The 18606-nt window shown below is 41.5% G+C and overlaps 1 protein-coding gene across 1 annotated transcript in view; it reads right to left on the reverse strand.

The window, feature by feature from the left end:
- SLC12A8 (solute carrier family 12 member 8) overlaps positions 1-18606 on the reverse strand; it is a 79887-nt gene that overhangs the window by 57823 nt on the left and 3458 nt on the right. Inside the window, exons 2-4 of the mRNA XM_054972943.1 lie at positions 18017-18148; positions 10866-11057; positions 9365-9596 (exon numbers count right to left, since the gene is read on the reverse strand). Coding sequence (XP_054828918.1) covers positions 9365-9596; positions 10866-11057; positions 18017-18148 — 556 coding nt within the window. The remainder of the gene's footprint in view (positions 1-9364; positions 9597-10865; positions 11058-18016; positions 18149-18606) is intronic.

Here is an 18606-nt window from a genome sequence, read left to right on the forward strand (position 1 = left end):
ACTTACCAAGTAGATACTATAAGCCTAGAACCTCATTCAGAAGTGAAGTCTCATATCTTTGTTTCCCCTTTAATTCTTGCATTGGACCCATGTCATCCTGCAATTCTATTCTTGTATAAAATTAATGGATATAGTTTATCTAGAGGCGCTTGAGCTTATCCACACACCAGCCTTTGGTATGTGGTGTCCTGCAAGGGGCAATACTCTCCCCCTTGCTATTCAACCTGTATATGTGCCCCCTTGCCCCGCTGGTGCGAAGTTTCAGACTGGCTTGTCACCAATATGCGGATGACACCCAGGTGTATCTGTTGATGGCGGCCAGCCTGACTCTGCCCCTGATGTCCTAGTGAGAGTTTTGGAGGCTGTGGCTAGATGGGTAAAGCAGAGCCAGCTGAAGTTGAACCCGGTAAAGACGGAGGTCCTGTACTTGGGCTGGGGATTGCCAGATTTGGGGATCCAGCTCCTGACCTTTGATGGGGCGCTGTTAGTGCCGGTCTCATCGGTCTGGACTCTGGAGTCTTGGAGTGATACTGGATTCCTCCTTATCGATGGAAAGCCAGGTCATGGCAGTTGCCCTGTCTGCATTTTTCCATCTTCGACAGGCCAGGCAGCTTGCGCCCTATCTGTCGACCCATGACTTAACTACAGTGATCCATGCAACAGTCACCTCCAGAACAGATTACTATAAATTGCTCTACACAAGGCTTCCCTTGGGCTTAACCTGGAAATTACAGTGAGTCCAGATTCCAGAATGCTGCTGCATGTGTCCTGATGAGCACACCATACAGGGCACATATTACCCCCATCTTGCAGCGGCTGCACTGGCTCCCCATGGAGTTCCGGATTAGGTTCAAGGTTTTGGTTTTAACCTTTAAAGTCCTAAACAGACTGGGTCCATCATACCTGCTGGACCCTCTCTCCTCTTATGTACCCCCGAGAGCATTAAGATTGGCAAATAAGAACTAGCTGGTGGTCCCCGGCTCCAGGGAGGCCCAGCTGCCCTCAACCAGGGCCAGGGCTTTTTCAGTCCTGGCCCCAACCTGGTGGAACTTTCTGTTGGAGGACACCCAGGCCTGCCAATACCTCATGTCCTTTCAGAGGGCCTGTAAGATGGAGTTGTTCCACCAGGCATATGGTTGAGGCCAATCTTTGACTTTCTGATTGCTTAGGAGCCTCTCTACCGGTCTCCCACCAGGGGGGCAACAAAGTCATCTGTCCCATATAAGCACTGTCACCAGAATATTATCAAACTATGGGCCCCACCCACTCCTCTTGGTATGTTTATGTTCGGACTGGGAAAATTGGAGGGGGCCACCATCTGATATGCTGTTTTAGGTATTTATGAATTTACGTTTTCTGCATTTTAAAATATATTTATATATGTATATATATTTTAAATGCTCATTAAGCATTTTATTGTACCCCACCATGAGTCCATTCGTGGAGAGGGCAGGCTAAAAATCGAACAAATTAAATAAATAAATAAATAAATAGAATTAAAATATTTATAACTTTCCTTGTACCTCAAGGCAGCTTACAAACTACACTTAAAACTACTTAAAAACGCCATGATTTAAAATATACAACCCCTCAATAACTCCCTCTCCCCCAAAGATTTCCACAATATGCCAATATTTGTCTTTAGCAACTTTCACTCCACAACCTGACCATGAATCAATTTGCACAGAAAGTACATTTTCTAGACATCAATGTACAGATACAAGACAGAAGCTTAAGAACCACCTTATACCAGAAAACTACTGATTGGCAAACACATCCACATGCCTCCAGTGACCATCCTAAACACACCAAACAATCCATCATCTACAGCCAAGCTCTACATTACAGCCGCATCTGTTTTAGCCCCCTGACAGAGATTCTCAGCTGTGGGATCTACAACAGACATTTTTGGAATTACAATACCCAGCTGATGTAATAAAGAAACAGATTGACAAAGCCAGAATGATACCATGAGGTAACCTACTACAAGATAGGTCCAAACAAAATAGAACGCCACTCATGGTCACATACAGTTGAAACCAGTTCAACGCATCATTAATGACTTGCAACTTATGCTGGACAATGATACTCTTCTCTCACAAGTATTAGGAGACTAACTTTTTCTCACCCACAGACAGCCCCTAGCCTTAAACAACTTTTCACTCATAAGAATGTACTTCCCAACACTGACTCAGACTCTAGGACCAGGGACTACAATACGCCAACTCTGTCCCCATATTCACCTTGACACACAATCAATGGACCTAACGATCTCAAGTTCATTCACTTGCTCATCTTTCAACATTATATATGCTATCAAGTGTCAGCAATGCCCTTCCACTCTCTACGTTGGAAAAACAGGTCAGTCTCTACGCAAAAGAATAAACTGACATAAATCTGACATTAAAAATCACAACACTCAAAAACCAGTGGGAGAACATTTAATCTGTAAGGACATTCGATTGCTGACCTAAAATAGTCCTCAAACAGAGAAATTTAGAAGGGAGATTACAACGTGAAATTGAGTTCATTCACAAATTCAGTACAACGGACTCCCCCAGGATTGAACAGATTGATAGGATTCTTATCTCGCTACAGATTCTAATTTCTGCTCTAATTAAGCTACATTATACCTTTACATTCTGACATCTTCCCTTGCTACACCCCTCCCATCTAATTAAGCTGCACTGTACCTTTGCATCACCCCTCCCACCTTCTGTCTGGGATATAAAGGTTCAGGGATCTCCATTCCAACTTGCATCTGAAGAAGTGAACTCTGACTCTTGAAAGTTCATTCCTTGAAAATCTTGTTGGTCTCTAAAGTGCCACCAGACTCAAATCCTGCTATTATTTTAAACTGAAAGTATCTACTCTACATTCTTTTTACCATGTTGTCCCTGTGCAGTGTCACAAGAAAACAAACCCACTAAGCTGGGCAGGAGCAGTTAAACAAACAAATAGATATCATTCAATTGCAGAACTATCAAGGGAATAACTGGAAGACAATTTAGAGATGCATATCAGTAGGTCTGATGACTCAACACAAGAGTGAAAGGGTAATGGTAGTTAACCCTAACATAAACAAATAGGTAATTAGCACAACAGTATTCTGAAGAGAAGCTATGGAAGGCTGGGAAAAAATTGAGGTGGTACATATTTACTTATTTATTAGATTTATATCCCACCATCCCCATAAGCGGACTCAGGGCTGTTCACAATATCAAATAACCATAGGTTCAGCAATATATAAAACATAATAAAATGCTATAAAATGCAGCTTAAACAATATAAAACAGTAAAACAGACATCCAGCAGAGCCTCCAAGAAGTGGCTTTAACCCAATACATCAGACACAAATTACTGTGGGCAATCTCAAAACAGCGATATATTGGAACACTTTTTTTAAAAAAAAGCAGGAAAAAGAAAAGCAGCTATTTTAAAAGTGTGACAGACCTTTTAACAACTTGTAAGTAGGTCCAGTAATTGTGAATCTTGCAATTGTCATTTAAAGCACATTAGACATTTCTGTGAAATTTTCTCCAGATAAACTGAATAGGAATGTTTGCAACATAACATAACTTGAATTCCTGTTCTAGCTGTTTTTTTTTTACTTTAGACTTTCACAAATAAAGTTAATATTAAATAAGCAATTTTGTCTTTGACTACAACATGATAAAAACTGAAGATGAAGTGACACCTTCTGTTTACTTCTGTAACTACATTTAATTTTTATGGACTTTAATAACAGTATCATCAAGCTTTAAAAAAAAAACTACATATTTATAGGCACTATGTTTCACCACTTTAAATAATAGAACAACCAATTTTAACTTCCGTTGGGCAAAGAGAAACAATACACTGTTCTTAATAGGATACCAGAATCAACATATGGAACAATTACATGTATATTGCCAGTGTTAAATCTGGTTCTAAATCTGGAATGTTAATTGTAATTTAAGAATTCCATAAGGTTAACATGGCACATGGTTACAGTGCTAGACTCGGACCTGGGAGATCCCCATTCTGCCATGAATCCTACTATATGATCCTTATTTTCTCTCTCAGTCTAACATATTTATTTAGAATATTTCTATCTGCCTCTTCAGATTCCTGCTCGAGATGGCTTGCAGTTAAAAACCACAATATTAAAACACAAGCCATTAAGACATAAACAGCATAAAAACTATCAATAAAACAAAAGCAGACCATTAGAAAGCTGATAAAATAAAAACCCTAAATTAAAAACCTGAGTAAAAAGATATGTTTTAGCCTGGCACCCAAAAGTCAGTAAAGTAGGTGACACATGAGCTTCAAAGGGGAGAGAATTCCAGAGGCAAGTGCCACCACAGAAAATGTCTCTAGTCACCACCTCTGTAGAATGGGGTGCAGAGCACAGTGTTTGAAAGGCAGGTCTTAACTAGTGGGCTCGATAGTTTGCAAGGAGATGGTCCTTCAGGTACCATGACCCCAGCCCATTTAGTGCCTTAAAAGTAAGCACCAGCACATAAATTGTGCCCAGAAACTGACGGGTAACCAGTGCACATGTTTCAGCTCAGGGGTAAGACAATCTCTGTAACCAACCATGTCTACTGCATTGTGGACCAACTGAAGTTTCAAAACCATTTTCAAAGTGAGTCCCATGTAGAGTGCATTATAGTAAATTAACTTGGATGTGATCAGAGTATGGATCACTGTGGCCAGATCATGCTTTGTGAACAACAACTGTAGCTGATGATCCAACTGGAGCTGATAAAAGGCACTATATGCCACAGAGACCTGAGCCTCCTACCATAAGCCAGCAACCAGTAGCATTCCCAAACTACAAATCTACTCCTTCAGGGGGAGTGCAACCCCCTCCAAGACAGGCTGGTTTCTCAGTTCCTGAGCAGCTTCACCATTGACCAACGGCACCTCAGTCATGCCTGGACTGAACTTCAGTTTATTGACTCTCATCCATCCCATTACCTTCTCCAGGCACCTATTCAAGACTTCCACTGACAGGCTTAGCTGTTAAGGAGAAACAGAGCTAGGTATCAGTCACTTATTGGTGGCAGCTCACTCTAAATCCCCAGATGACCTCTCCCAGTAATTTCATCAGGAACTCCTCTGGATCCGTCAGTTTCCTGGTGGGGACTAATTGTCCCCCCACCTTTGTGGAGGTTTGGAGCATCCATGAGTCTGAATCTCAGCACAGTGGAAAATTCACCCATTACCAAACCATATACTTTACCCCCCACAGAAAACAAAATCAAGTGTATGACCTGCTGTATTTCTCCTGTCTCAGATGCTTATCTCAAAGGGATACTTTGAGGGCAAAATGGAGGGCAGGAAGAATTATGTACACCACTCTGAGCATCTCAGAGGAATAGTAGAGTAAAAAAATACCAAATAAATAAATGCACTCTCAAGGCACAACTGAATCATTTGGGTGGATAAAGGAACATAAAAGATGGGGGGCGGGGGACAAACAAGAGATAGTAGTAAGGTTAAGATGACTCTAGAAATGCAGAACATGGAAAGCAAAGATCTTTCTTTTCTTGAAGTCAAAACCACTCCAGAGCAGAGTAATTAAATGCCTTACATATAATGAATGTGTAAGTTAATGGGGGGGGAGCATAACATGGTCCCCCCAAAGTCCAATTTCCCTGAAACTTGGGTTATCATGAGAGCACAGGTAGATGTATGTCTCCTGAAAATCTGGTACATTTTGCTTGCAAAATGCCACCTCCAGCCACCTAGGACTCCCCCCCATTTTCCCCATAGGGAATAATGGAGATCTTCTTTGAGGGGGACTTCTGGACCCCAGAAATCCAATTTCCCTGAAACTTGGGTGGTCATGATAGGAGGGTTAGGAGAGGGTCTCCTGCAAATTTGATGCATTTTGCTTGCAAAATGTCACCCCCAGCCACCTAGAAAGCCCCACTAGCCACGGAAGCATTGTGTCTCCTTGCCGTTGTTTAGGAAAAACTGCTTCCGTGCTACCCGAAGCCTAAGCTTACCAAAGCATTCCGAAGCACTTTGGTAAGTGTTGCTTTGGTATTCCCGAATCGCTTCAGCAATGCTGAGGCAGATTTGGGAATGTCAAAACATCCTGAATCGGGCCCAATTCAGATTAGAAACCCGTATCCCAAACCTGAAGCACACATCCCTATTTCCAACATTTGAGACACCTTTAGCCATTTTTGCAATTTTGTATGGAGACACATACCACGATACATCATTTTATAAAAATTCTCCTTGAGAGTAGAACACAAAGCAAATTTGAGGCCCTAAACCACATATTTTCCCATTGATCCATTTGTATGTTATACCCAAAATTCTTTGCCCATTTTGTCATACATTATTTGACATTCTTCCTCCTTATCAAGTTTCAATAACAATTTATACATTTTCATAATTATATGATCATCATTTGTACATATTTCTTTTTCAAAATCTGCCCTCTCTTTCTGAAATCCCCATTCTTTTTTATTCAATTAAAACCTTTCTAGCAGTTGCGAATAAAAGAACCATTAACACTTATAACCTTTAGCTAATAGTTCTTCTCTTGCCTTCAATTTACAGTCTTCCAAAAACACACTACTAGATCTCCATGAGTCAATCCAGGGCTGGCGCATCCATGGAGGCAAGTCTGGCAATCGCCACCAGCACAGAGACGCCAGAGGGGGCACCAGAGGCAGGTGTGCGCGCTATGGAACAACTGAGCGGGAGGGCTTGGAGGACGCATGCACACCATGCATTCCCCCCTATCTCCTGCCTGTCGCCTCACAAACTGGAAAGGAGCAGAGGAGGAAAAGTGATACGTTTCTTTTGGGGGACTTGGGGGGGATGGGACAGAATAATGACAGAAGAAAGCAAAGGGGAAGGGAAAGGAGAAAGTGGGAAGGACCTAGAGAAACAGCTGCACCTCAGGGTGTGTGCTTTGAATGAGCTGCTGAACACACAAATGCTTCTTCCAGGCACAAGGCTGGACGCGAGGGCAACCAAAGAGCATTCCAGGGTGAGCTGCTGTTGCTTCTCTCCCAGGATGCCCTCGCATCGGGGGTGGGGAGGGGGGCTTGTGCCTGGAAGAAGGATTTGCGTCTTCAGTAGCTCATTCAAAGCGCACACCCTGAGATGCAGCTGCTTCTCTAGGTCCTTCCCACTTTCTCCTTTCCCTTCTCCTTTGCTTTCTTCTGTCATTATTCTGTCCCATCCCTGCCCAGTTCCCCAAAAGAAACTTATCACTTTTCCTCCGCTCCTTTCCAGTTTGTGAGGCAACAGGCAGGAGATGGGGAATGCTTTGGGGCTCCACCCCCATACACAAACACACACGTTCAGAGAGGGCAGTGAGCAGCAACAGAGAGGGGAAGGCTTCTCCTACATTTCCCAAGAAAATTTGCGCAACCCTCGTCTCGTTTGGTCCAGCTCTAAGTTGCCCCATGCGGCTGCCGCTGGCTGCTAGCACACAGCTGCGGGCCAGGTACTGCAGGTGGCCAGGGCGGTGCAGGGCAACTGAACAGTCTGGGTGTGTGCGCGCACATATGCACGCACGTGGGGGCAGCAACAGCCCTGAAGCTGCCCCCCCTCAGCCTCAGGCACCAGAAACTCTGGCACCAGCCCTGAGTCAACCAGTCCTGTTTTGTTATCATTTCCTTTCTATAAAAGGCTTCTTGTAGTGAAATCCACAATGGTGTCTTTGGGCACAATCTTGGTTTGTACTTTATCATACCATAAATAGGCATGCCAACCAAATCACAAGTCGTGTCCTTCTAGTGTCAGAAGTCTGTCATTTTTCAGTGTCATCCATTCCTTCATCCACATCAGACATGAGGCTGCAAAATACAGCTTTAGATCTGATAGCCCTAAACTGCCCCTTTCCTTTGCATCTTGTAGTATTTTATATTTAACTCTTGATTTTTTCCCTTGTCAGACAAATTTGGAAATATCTGTTTGCCACGGTTTAAATGGTACATCTGACATTAGAATCGGTATTGTCTGGAACAAAAACAACATTCAAGGAAGAACATTCATCTTGATAACTAACATCCTTCTCAACAGAGACAATTGTAATCTATCCCATCTCAGCATATCTTTTTGTCTTATTTCTTTCCAAGTTTTCTCATAGTTATTTTGAAACAGCATACAGTTCTTCTCTGTCAGTGTAATTCCTGAATATTTTACCCTTTTTTCCCCTTTAAACTGTTTTCTTCAACAGCTTTTCCTGTTCTTTGAATGAGCTGCTGAAGATGCAAATCCTTCTTCCAGGCACAAGCCCCCCTCCCCACCCCCAACACGAGGGCGTCCTGGGAGAGAGCAATAGCAGCCCACCCCAAAATGGTCTTTGGGTGCCCTTGCATCCAGCCTTGTGCCTGGAAGAAGGATTTGTGTCTTCAGCAGCTCATTCAAAGCACACACCCTGAGGGCAGCTGTTTATCCAGGTCCTTCCCGTTTTGTTAGCATCTTTTTTTTGGTTCATTTTTGTTCAACTTTGAAACCCACCAGATCACCAAATTCTTTCAGTTTCTACATCAGGGTCTCAATTCCTCTTAAGGGGTCTTCCAGAGTTAAGACTAAGTCATCTGCAAAGGCTCTCAGTTTGTATGTCTCTTCCTTGATTTTCCCCCTCCCCCTGAAATCCTTTCATCTTGTCTGATGTCTCTATTCAGAATCTCCAACATCAGACTAAAAGTGGTGATAGTGGACACCCTTAATGTGTTCCTTTTTTAATCTCACAAGGTTATTTAGTTGACCATTGACCATAATTTTAGCCATTTGTGAGATATAGATTGACTTCATGCATTTCACAAAATTCTCTCCAAAACTCCTCTCTTCAAAATTCTGAACAAGAAAGACCAATTCAAATGCTCAAAGGCCTTCTCGGCATCAAGAAAGATAACAGCTGCTTTTTTCTCATTGTGTTTCTCCAAATTCTCAAATGTGTCTAAAACCATTCTAACATTATCTTGCAAGTTATTTCACCTGTTTGCTGTAACACAGAGTACTTTTTTCTGTGCCAAATAATCAATTTATAGTCTGCACTTTTAACTTTCTTTAAAAAGAACCTGCTACCTGCATACACACACAAAAATCCACTGCATACAAAAAGGTCTTAAGTACCCAGAAGCTGGGTTGCAAACTGAGGTACCAGATCCCACTATTCCTCTTGCTACTGAATTGCTTTTGCAATGAACACTTTTGCATTCTCATGACACAGATACATTAGGTTAACACTGCTGTAGCTGGATGTATAGGGCATGGCAAGTCACTCTCTTCTATACATTTCTTTTGTCTTTAAAATTCCTCAAGTAATCAATGAAACAGGGGGATATTGTGGTCCTTGTAAGCACAAAAGTGAAACAGATCAAATCAAGAAAATTTCTACCTGGATCTAGATGCGTGAAAGATCCAATAACAAAATCCAGTGTGGAAACAGCCAGTAGAAAGAGCAGCAACAGCTGCAGACGGATTATCCATTTCACACCAGCAAGGTTGATTCCAAGCAAGCCGAGAAGGACAGCAAATGAAATGCCTCTCACTGCCCAAATATTACTGAGACTCAGAAGATCAGAGATAGATTCAGCAAATCCCGTAATGTACATAGCACCTGCAACACACTAAAAGATAGTTCTATTTCAGTTGAACTATTATGAGAAACCATGAATTTAAAATCTGGAAAGCCCAGAAGATATGTTATCTCAGTACTTATAACTCTTCACATGGATCAAGAAACTCTTTCAAGGTGGTTTTAAAAGGTCCGTCAAAAATAATACTTCGATAAAAGAGGCTCCACCACAACTCATAACATTCATTTACTTAAAACAACAGCACAGCGGTACAAACTATACAGTAGGAAATAAAATGCCTCCTAACTCAGTTAAACAGCTTACATACTGTGTTGGAACAAAAACATTTTCTCTGATTTCCTGAATATGTGGTCAGAGTAAGCTGGTGAATTTTTATGGAAAGGAACTGTCAATGAATAGGTGCCACCACTGAAAAAAATTCTAACCCTAACCCTATTTTGAAAGAAGAGAGACCATTTCAGATTTCAGGGAAAGAAGAAAAGCAAAGATTTTTTGGTGAGAAGGGTAAAGAATCTCATTAAGGTATTTAAGGGTCTTCTTTTTATAACTGGTGATTTTCTGTGGCAAAAGGACTTGATAGTGCCATACATACCTAATATCAGTGTGCTCAAAAGTCCCTGTACCTGACTGCAGTAATAAGAAAGCTGATTCTAGGATTACATATGGATTCTAGGATTCATATGCAATACATTTTTGAAATATGGTGTTTAAACTGTCCGGATCTACACCATAGCCACTGATGTGGTTGCAATTCTTGCTGAACAGATCTGTTACACAACTAATCAACCTATTGCAATCATATTGGAATGAGCATGATGTACTGCTTTTCAATATTTTGAAAAGAGCATATGTGCCTGCCTTGTGGAATCAAAATCAACAGCATTACCAGTGTTGTACACATATTTTTGTTGTAACACAATATCCTCTTTATGGGCAAGGGAAAGAAGAAAGCCAGCTTGATATGACAATGTTTCAGAAAAATTTACTTGCCTGGCCAGTTCCCTCTTTGAACAGCTACTCCTTGTACTTGTTCACTCCAAGAACTAGTCATCAGCATTATTTCTGAAGCTATGATCCTAGAATTATAACCCACATGAACAAACAGGAAGGGCTCCCTTTACTACCATCACTGATCAGTCCTGGTGAATACAATTCTAAGTTTTGTCACACAGCACAATGGCCCTTTCAAGGTGGTTATATTAACATTTAGTAAAAGCTACAAGTCTTGGGCAAAACTTGGAAAAGCAACTGAAAACATCTATAAAAAAGGGATTTTTTTTGAGAAGTGAATATTCCTACCTGGCCAAAAATATAAAGAAGGCCAATGGTCCCTCCAACTTGACCTCCAAGGATGGTAGAAATCATTGAGTAGACTCCTCCACTTCCAATGCTGCATCTTTCACAGACCCCAATGCCGGACAGGACAGTTATCAAAGCCACCAAGATGACAAAGGACACCAAAAACATGCCCATCAGAATGCCAGTGTTTCCCTGAAAAAAAAGAAAGGGGAAAATTATTGAACCCTCTTTGGAACATTATATGGGACTGATGGTGTCCTCCTAAGCAAACTTAAAAAGGTATAACTTAGCTTAGGATAGCACTGTTAGTAACTATCTTACAAGCAGACCACTAGATGATTATTATATGGAGGACACATGTCAACCATCTTCACCTCTCATCTGTATTGCCACAATCACCTCAGATTCCACAAATATTTAATACTGAAGCATGGAATCACATGTTTGGGTGTGTGAGTATTTCACAATGTCCACTGAATTTGGAATTATAATATTTGGCAGCAGCATTTTATCTATTATACCCAGGGCTTTTTTTCTGGGAAAAGAGGTAGTGGAACTCCGTGGGTTGCCCTCAGAGAAAATGGTCACATGGCTGGTGGCCTGGCCCCCTGATCTCCAAACAGAAGGGAGTTGAGATTGCCCTCCGCGCTGCTCCAGCGGCACGGAGGGCAATCTAAACTCCCCTCTGTCCGGAGATCAGGGGGCGGGGCCACCAGCCATGTGACCATTTTCAAGAGGTTCCGGAACTACGTTCCACCGCGTTCCGGCTGAAAAAAAGCCCTGATTATACCCATATAAAATGCATAGTTTGGAGGTTAAATGTGCCTATCTTGCACTTCATATTTCAAAAATATTTCAAGGAACGTGCTCCTCTGACCCAATGGAACTGGCTCCTTTGCTCAGCTTACTTGTTTGACATAAAGAACACACAAAGTTGCCTTCAGCTGAGTCAGACCATTGCTCTAGCAAAGTCAGTATACTATGACTGGATGCAGTTCTCCAGGGTCTCAAGTAGAGGACTTTGACCTCACTTACTACCTGATGCTCTACCACAGGAATCAACACAGAATCTACCCTCTTCCTACTTTGGATGAAGTATTGCCTCATCACAAGATTACAAAGATGACACAAATGCAGGTGTAAATATATATATAGCAAGAGACTACTTCACACATTAAAGTATCTTAATTCTTGAATTCTCTGCAAATCACATTCACACCTGTAAAAGCATAAGAGTGCCAATTATGCTTAACTTTCTCAGAAAGACACAGATATCACAAGACTATGTAAGTGACAGAGCAGCAGCCACTTCTTTCTCAGCTCCATACCTATACAGGACCACTCCCATGACATGTCTTTGTAACACAGAAAAAGTATTTGGAGAGTACAATATGGAAAAGCAGGAAAACGTGTTCATGTTGCCACAGCTTTTGACATATACAAGCTCCCATCAGGAGGCTTCAAGTGTTATCAGCATGCAGATGCTGAATAAAAAAGTGACGTCTTAAACCTTTCCTCTGAGCTTTAGAGATCCCTGATGTGAACAAACTCCAGTATTTTTCTTCCTTCAGCCCATCTTCAAAGAACTCTGTGGGTTGCTCTTATCCAACAGGCGTGGTGTTCCTTCCTCTAATGACTGTCAAGGAGGAGCCTTGGCTTTTAGGCTATCTTTTTCTTCCTAATTGCTATTTTGTATGACACTTTCATGTGCTAACTCTCCACCTGTCAATATTCCCAAATAGCACCCACAGTTTGAAAAACACATGATTTTTAGTTTATGCAATGCTGACAATGATTTTATTTTGTTTGCTTTTTTAATGCAGTTGAAATTGAAAAACTAACTGCAGTTCTAAGCAGAGAAACACCCTTCTAAGGCCATTGACTTCAGTGGACTCAGAAGGGTATAATTCTGCATTGGACTGCACTGTAATTGATGCAAAGTTAGAATCATGCTCTCCTTTTAAAAACAACTGTTTTGGGAGGGAACAGAAGAGTGAAGGGTTGTGTGCTAGCAGATATGTGCATGCTGAGTCCTGGCTCCACTCTTCCTTAATCTGATGCAAGTTTCATCTAAACCAGCAGGACACAAAACCAAAACAGCTCTTCACAATATTCCTGATACATATCAGCTAGTTACAAGGGAGCAGAAAGAGAGAGAGAGCACACTAAACAGAGGAAGCAATAACTGTCTAATTTTGAAAAGAAATAAAAGAACATAAATGCCAACTTGATAATATCTGGTACTGCTTTTGTGACGATGGGAGACAGCTTCTAACTGTAGGGCAGATGGTGAAGAGGTTGCAGAAGTACTGGGGAGAGGCTGTTGCTAAGTCACAGAACAAATGCTTTGCATGCAGAAGATTCCCATTTCAATCTCCTGGAATTTCTATTTTCAAAGGTCTCGAATGGCAAATACTGACAAACCATTCTCTTCTTGGGACCCTGAAGAGTCAGTTAGATTAGCCAATTTCAATACACATGCACAAGTGCTCTGTGGGTCACCAGGAGTGGGGGCAACTGGAGAAGGTAGCCAAAGAATCTTGGGAAGACTCAGATATAATAACATCCCGAGATGTGAAGCTGATTGTGAGGTGAGCTGGCTGACTGTTACTGTCTAACTCCTGGGGGTGCAGCCACAGCTCACAGCTTTTAAGCAGAGTTCATTAGAGGTCAGACCCTGTAAAAAGACACACAGGTATCCTGTGAGGGCTTGCATCCAGGACGTTTGACCAAGACAGTTGAACTTGGAAGTTCAAGGGGAAGCAGGAGAAAAACCCTGTAGTCTGACTTTCCTGGAAAAGGACATACAAGCTACACAGTAGCAAGGAGGGCAGTGTATTGCATTATCCCTCCCACTACAGAAATCTGCACAGATTCAGGTAAGCACCATATTGCAACCCTACAACACCTTTCAACTACCAAACCAATTATGACTGCAGACAACCAGCACGGGAGTGGGGGGTATTCAGTGCTTTGTAGGGAGTACCACATATGTAATTATCTGCCCTCTGAGGAGAAACTGCAGGTGTGTGTTCAATGCATGGAGCTCTTGGCTCTCAGGGGACAGGTCTGTTCCCTTGAGGCTAGATTTGCTAACCTGGAGAAGCTGGGGTCAAGAGAGGTATTAGGATGAGACCTTCAGGGACCTACTAGAACAGTCCTACTCCTGTGCTGACAGCTCTTCTGTCTGCTGAGATGGAGGTCATCAGAATGAGGACGGACATGATCCCTTATAAGGGACTCTGCCTTGGATGACAGACCAATATCCTTTCATACCAAGGGTTGAGAGGAGATGGGATTTTGGTACTCGTTGGTTCAATTACTAGGAATATAGACAGCAGGATCTGTGACAGGCATTTTGACCACATGGTGACTTGCCTGCCTTGTGCAAAGGTTGCAGACATCACACACTGCCTATATAGGTTAATAGGTAGTGCTGGGGAGGAGTCAGTGATTGTGCATCAATGAACTGGAAAAGGGAGCTGTGTGGACCTGGAGGAAAAATCTAAGTTACTAGGCAGAAAGTTAAGGGTCAGGACCTCAAAGGTAGCACTCTCACAGATTCCACACACAGGGGCAGCTAGAAAGGCACAGACTGAAGGCCTCAATGCACGGATGAGAGAGTGGTACCAGGAAGAAGGGTTTTAAGTCTCTGGTTCAGGACAACCCAGTCCAACTTAGCTTCAGGGTAATATTGCTAAGAGCACAACAGAACTTGGGAGTAAGAGAAGGATGGCAGAGGGCCATTTGCAGAGGGAAAAAAGGGCCAGGGAAGTGATGGCAACCCATTGCAGGTGTCTATATGCCAATGCTAGAAGCTTCCAAGAGAAAATGGAGGAGCAGTAGTGCTTGGTGCTAAATGACAATTTAGTTACAGTGTGTTTCAGAAACATGGTGGAATGGGGGATGGGGGAAATCAATGGAATATGGTCATTCCAGAGTATAAGGTCCATAGGCAAGACGGAGAAGGATTTGTTGGGGGAGGGGGTTGCTTGTGTATCAAAGATGGCATAGAGATAAATAAGTTAGAAAACTCTAAGGAAATGAACTCCCTGACTGAATCGATATGGGTAGAGAAACTAGGTCTTAAGGGTTACTTAAAAGAACTATCACCACCTCATTAAATCCCTGAGGCTGATCTCAAGAGGGAGAGGGAAATACAGTAGGTGATTAAAGTAGACAATGTTTTGTGAACTAAGCATTACTTTAAAACAGGCACATGGAAAATACTGTTCCAAAGCAATGCATTAACTACTAAACCACAAGGCTGTTATTTAGATGATTATTCTCTCTAACAATCAGTTTCTAACAGGTAATCAGCCCTCTGACTGAAGAAAGGCCAGAAGTTTATTTATTCCAGGCATCAAGTGAAAAACCTTGTATCCCAGCCAAAAATCTCTCAATGTTATCTTTTAAGATCTGTATTTAAAAGCAATCTAATCACTCTTGAAATAATTAAATAAAAAGAACTACAGTGATACAAAAACATTACCATAAGTCAATGAGATTAGAAATAAAAAGCACACATGTCATTCCTTATCCTATCTTAAATTTAAAATACAATGTCTAAAATTCTTACAAAAGTGCTTTCAGAAAAGGTAAGAGAGTCTTTCTGCAACCCCAGTCTGCAAGAACCATGGATATCAGGGTATGGCTACTTTAAATAGGCCCGATTCTGTGACCCTCACGACTTTATTAAAACATCTAATTAGTTTCCTCTGAAAGTGTGATATAAGACACCTCTGAACACAGAATTATACTTTCCCAAAGAAAAATCATTTCAAACAGCGTTCTGGACTTTTATTGGCTCTCATCCAGCTGATGATAACACCCAGACAATAGTCCAGGATGCCCGCTGCCCCTACCTGAATCACATGCAAAGCACCAATAGCTGTATGTCATCCAAATATTGATAACATTTCACTCAATAACATGTGAAGATCCCATTCAGCAGTTTCATGTATATAATACACAGGGAAAAGCACTGAACTTTTTTGGATGTGTATTTTATCTTGGTTTTAATTATGTGTTTTTGATTGTTTTAATGGCTTTTTAGATGTGTTCTTGCTATGTATGATTCTAATTCATGAGCCACCTTGGTGACTCTGATGAGGGCAGAAATGTCGGGTATAAGTGTTTAAATAAATAAAACAAATTAGGCGGTTTGCCTTCATTAACTCAAGCCTACAAGGAAAACATCAATGAATATTCTATAGTGATTGATCTGTTCCATCCGTTGCAAAGATCCACAGAATCTCTCCAAGTACTTATCAAGAGCATACTCCTAAACAGCACAAAAGTTGGTGAATATCCAGCTTTTATTTGAAGCATTAAGCTGTCACTTTGTTTGAAGAACTAATGGTGGAAGCCAAGGATTCTTTCTTCTCCTCTGTCATTGTGCCTACTTACTGCTGTCCAGTTTAAATTTCTCAGCTAGAGATGGTTGTTTGCCACCCAATGTATAAGCCACATATTCACAGCTGTGAGCACAACTTAAATTGATACAGCTACTGAAGGCACACTTTAGGTATAGCATGCAGGAGTCTGTGAAACTATGTAAGTATTATCCTTATTGCCACTTAACTGCTCCTATCAACGTAAGTTTTTACTTAGATTGGAACACTGACCTCAGCAGACCAGCTACTGCCCAGCCATTGATCTGTACCCTCATTCAGCCCATTATGCATTTGTTTTACCCCTCTGCAGTTTTTACTTCCTTCTCATCCCAATCCTCTACTTTATGAAGATCATTTTAGTTCAAATCCGTTTGAATCCAATCCAATTTCTAAATCAAACTCCATCCTCCTCCTCAATGTGTGGCATGCTTCCCCCTCCTTCCAGTTGATAATTTAAACCACAATGATGTTTTACTGAGTACAGCTGGACTTTTGTATCAGGGGTCACTCTTCAAAGTTATGTGTCCAGGCCATGCACAAGTAAAATTCTAATCAATACATGAAACAAAAGAAAAGAATTTCAAGACACCCTAGATAATGATTTGGCCATGGTTCTGGCCAAATGGTTCAGGCTGTATCTCCAGTCATGAAAGAAGACTTCCTGTTAAGGGATTTTTAGGAGCCCTCTCCTAGAATCTACGTGTAAGCACATTCAAGCAAAACACACACACGGCAAATTTTAGGCAGATTTTTTTCTCCTTCATGGTAGAGATGGAACTACAGGTCAGCTCAATCTTGCAGTGAGGTGAGAAAGTTCCTTTCAACTGTAAACATTTTTCATTGTTTTCATTCCATAACTAAGATTTTAGCCTTGAATGTGCTACTTCCCAGAAGCATTTTGAATCCATAACAAAACTATGACTTCAGCACTGAGGTGTTTATATTACAGTGAGATCTGACTGTCCTGTCAGGCTTGTTGGGTGCCATATATCCTGGGAAATGTAATTCTGAAGGGATGTCTTGATCTTTTATCCTGTAAACAATTAGCAATTATTCTGTAAACAATCAGTGCTAAGGGTATATAAGATTCTCCGATGTGACTGTTATTTACACATATCAGCCAAAGAGAGGCGATATGTGTCTGGGTGTTATCTGAAACACAATAAAACCCATATTTTCTTGTATCACTGTGTTTAGTGTCTTGAAATATATTTGGGTAAGTGGTGACAGGGGAATTTAGAATTGGCAGCAGAGTATTATTTAAAAAATTCCCCTATCACTTCCCCTCAAGGCTCAGTGCAAAAGATTAAGTCCAATATGTGACCTCTTTCATGTGTTGGTCCTGTCACTATTTGAGGGAGGCCCAGGGCAGCTAAAGATACTATATATTTGCATTATAGTGTTAATTGGTCTATCAATATTCAGTAACATGTCCTATTGATTCATGATAGATTTTTTTTTTAATTCAGTGGCAGCATCATGGCAAACTCCTATGAGGCTTTTTGTTTTTTTGTATGGAACTGAAATTGAAAGGAATATACATTTACTGTTTCTTATAGAATGAAATTGGGAAGACCTGCAACTATTTTTTGAGTGAATGCAACAAGCTAAAAAGACCCATGGTAATTCTTACAAGACGGTTGTCAGACCCTGAAATAACCAAGAAATCAAGGGGGGGAAATCAATCTCACAAATCAATAATGATGTCAGTTAGATCTACTGCTACTTAGACAGCAGGGGTGGTCTCATACTTACCACTAGCCACCCAGTTCTGAGAAAGAGAACTACTCCAAAAATGTTGATCATACAAGAAGTAAATACTCCATCCCATGTTCCAAACAGCACTGGTTCCCAGACAAAAAGCTGGATCTTCCACCAGGGTCTGTTCTGCATATAAGGAAGTAAACAATATAAGGAAGTTACTTTTTACACTCTCTTTGCTGGCATGGGGGTTAGTTCACAAAACAAGCAACTGGTTGGAGCACTGTGACAACAGGGGTGCCACTCTAGACAAAGAGAGCTGTGTCCCTTGATCACTGCTCCTACCTCCCACTGGGAGCTACCTACCTGAGCATTTGTGGAAGACTCTATGATTATCATTAAAGCTAAATTCAAGAGCCTCATGAATAAAAATGAGTTGCACTTACCTGTAACTGTTGTTCATCGAGTGGTCTTCTGTGCAGGCACACATTGGGACTGCACAGGCACAGGCCAGCTACAAAAAAGATTTTCAGAGCTTTCTAGAAGGCTAGGAGCGCCCCTCCTCCGCTTGGTGCTTTCCCACCAAAACCATCACATGCTATTCCATCAGTTTGCTCCATGCCACTGCCAGAGAACCTGCAGAA

Source organism: Eublepharis macularius, chromosome 2 (genome assembly GCF_028583425.1).
Source record: "Eublepharis macularius isolate TG4126 chromosome 2, MPM_Emac_v1.0, whole genome shotgun sequence".
Lineage (NCBI taxonomy): Eukaryota > Metazoa > Chordata > Lepidosauria > Squamata > Eublepharidae > Eublepharis > Eublepharis macularius.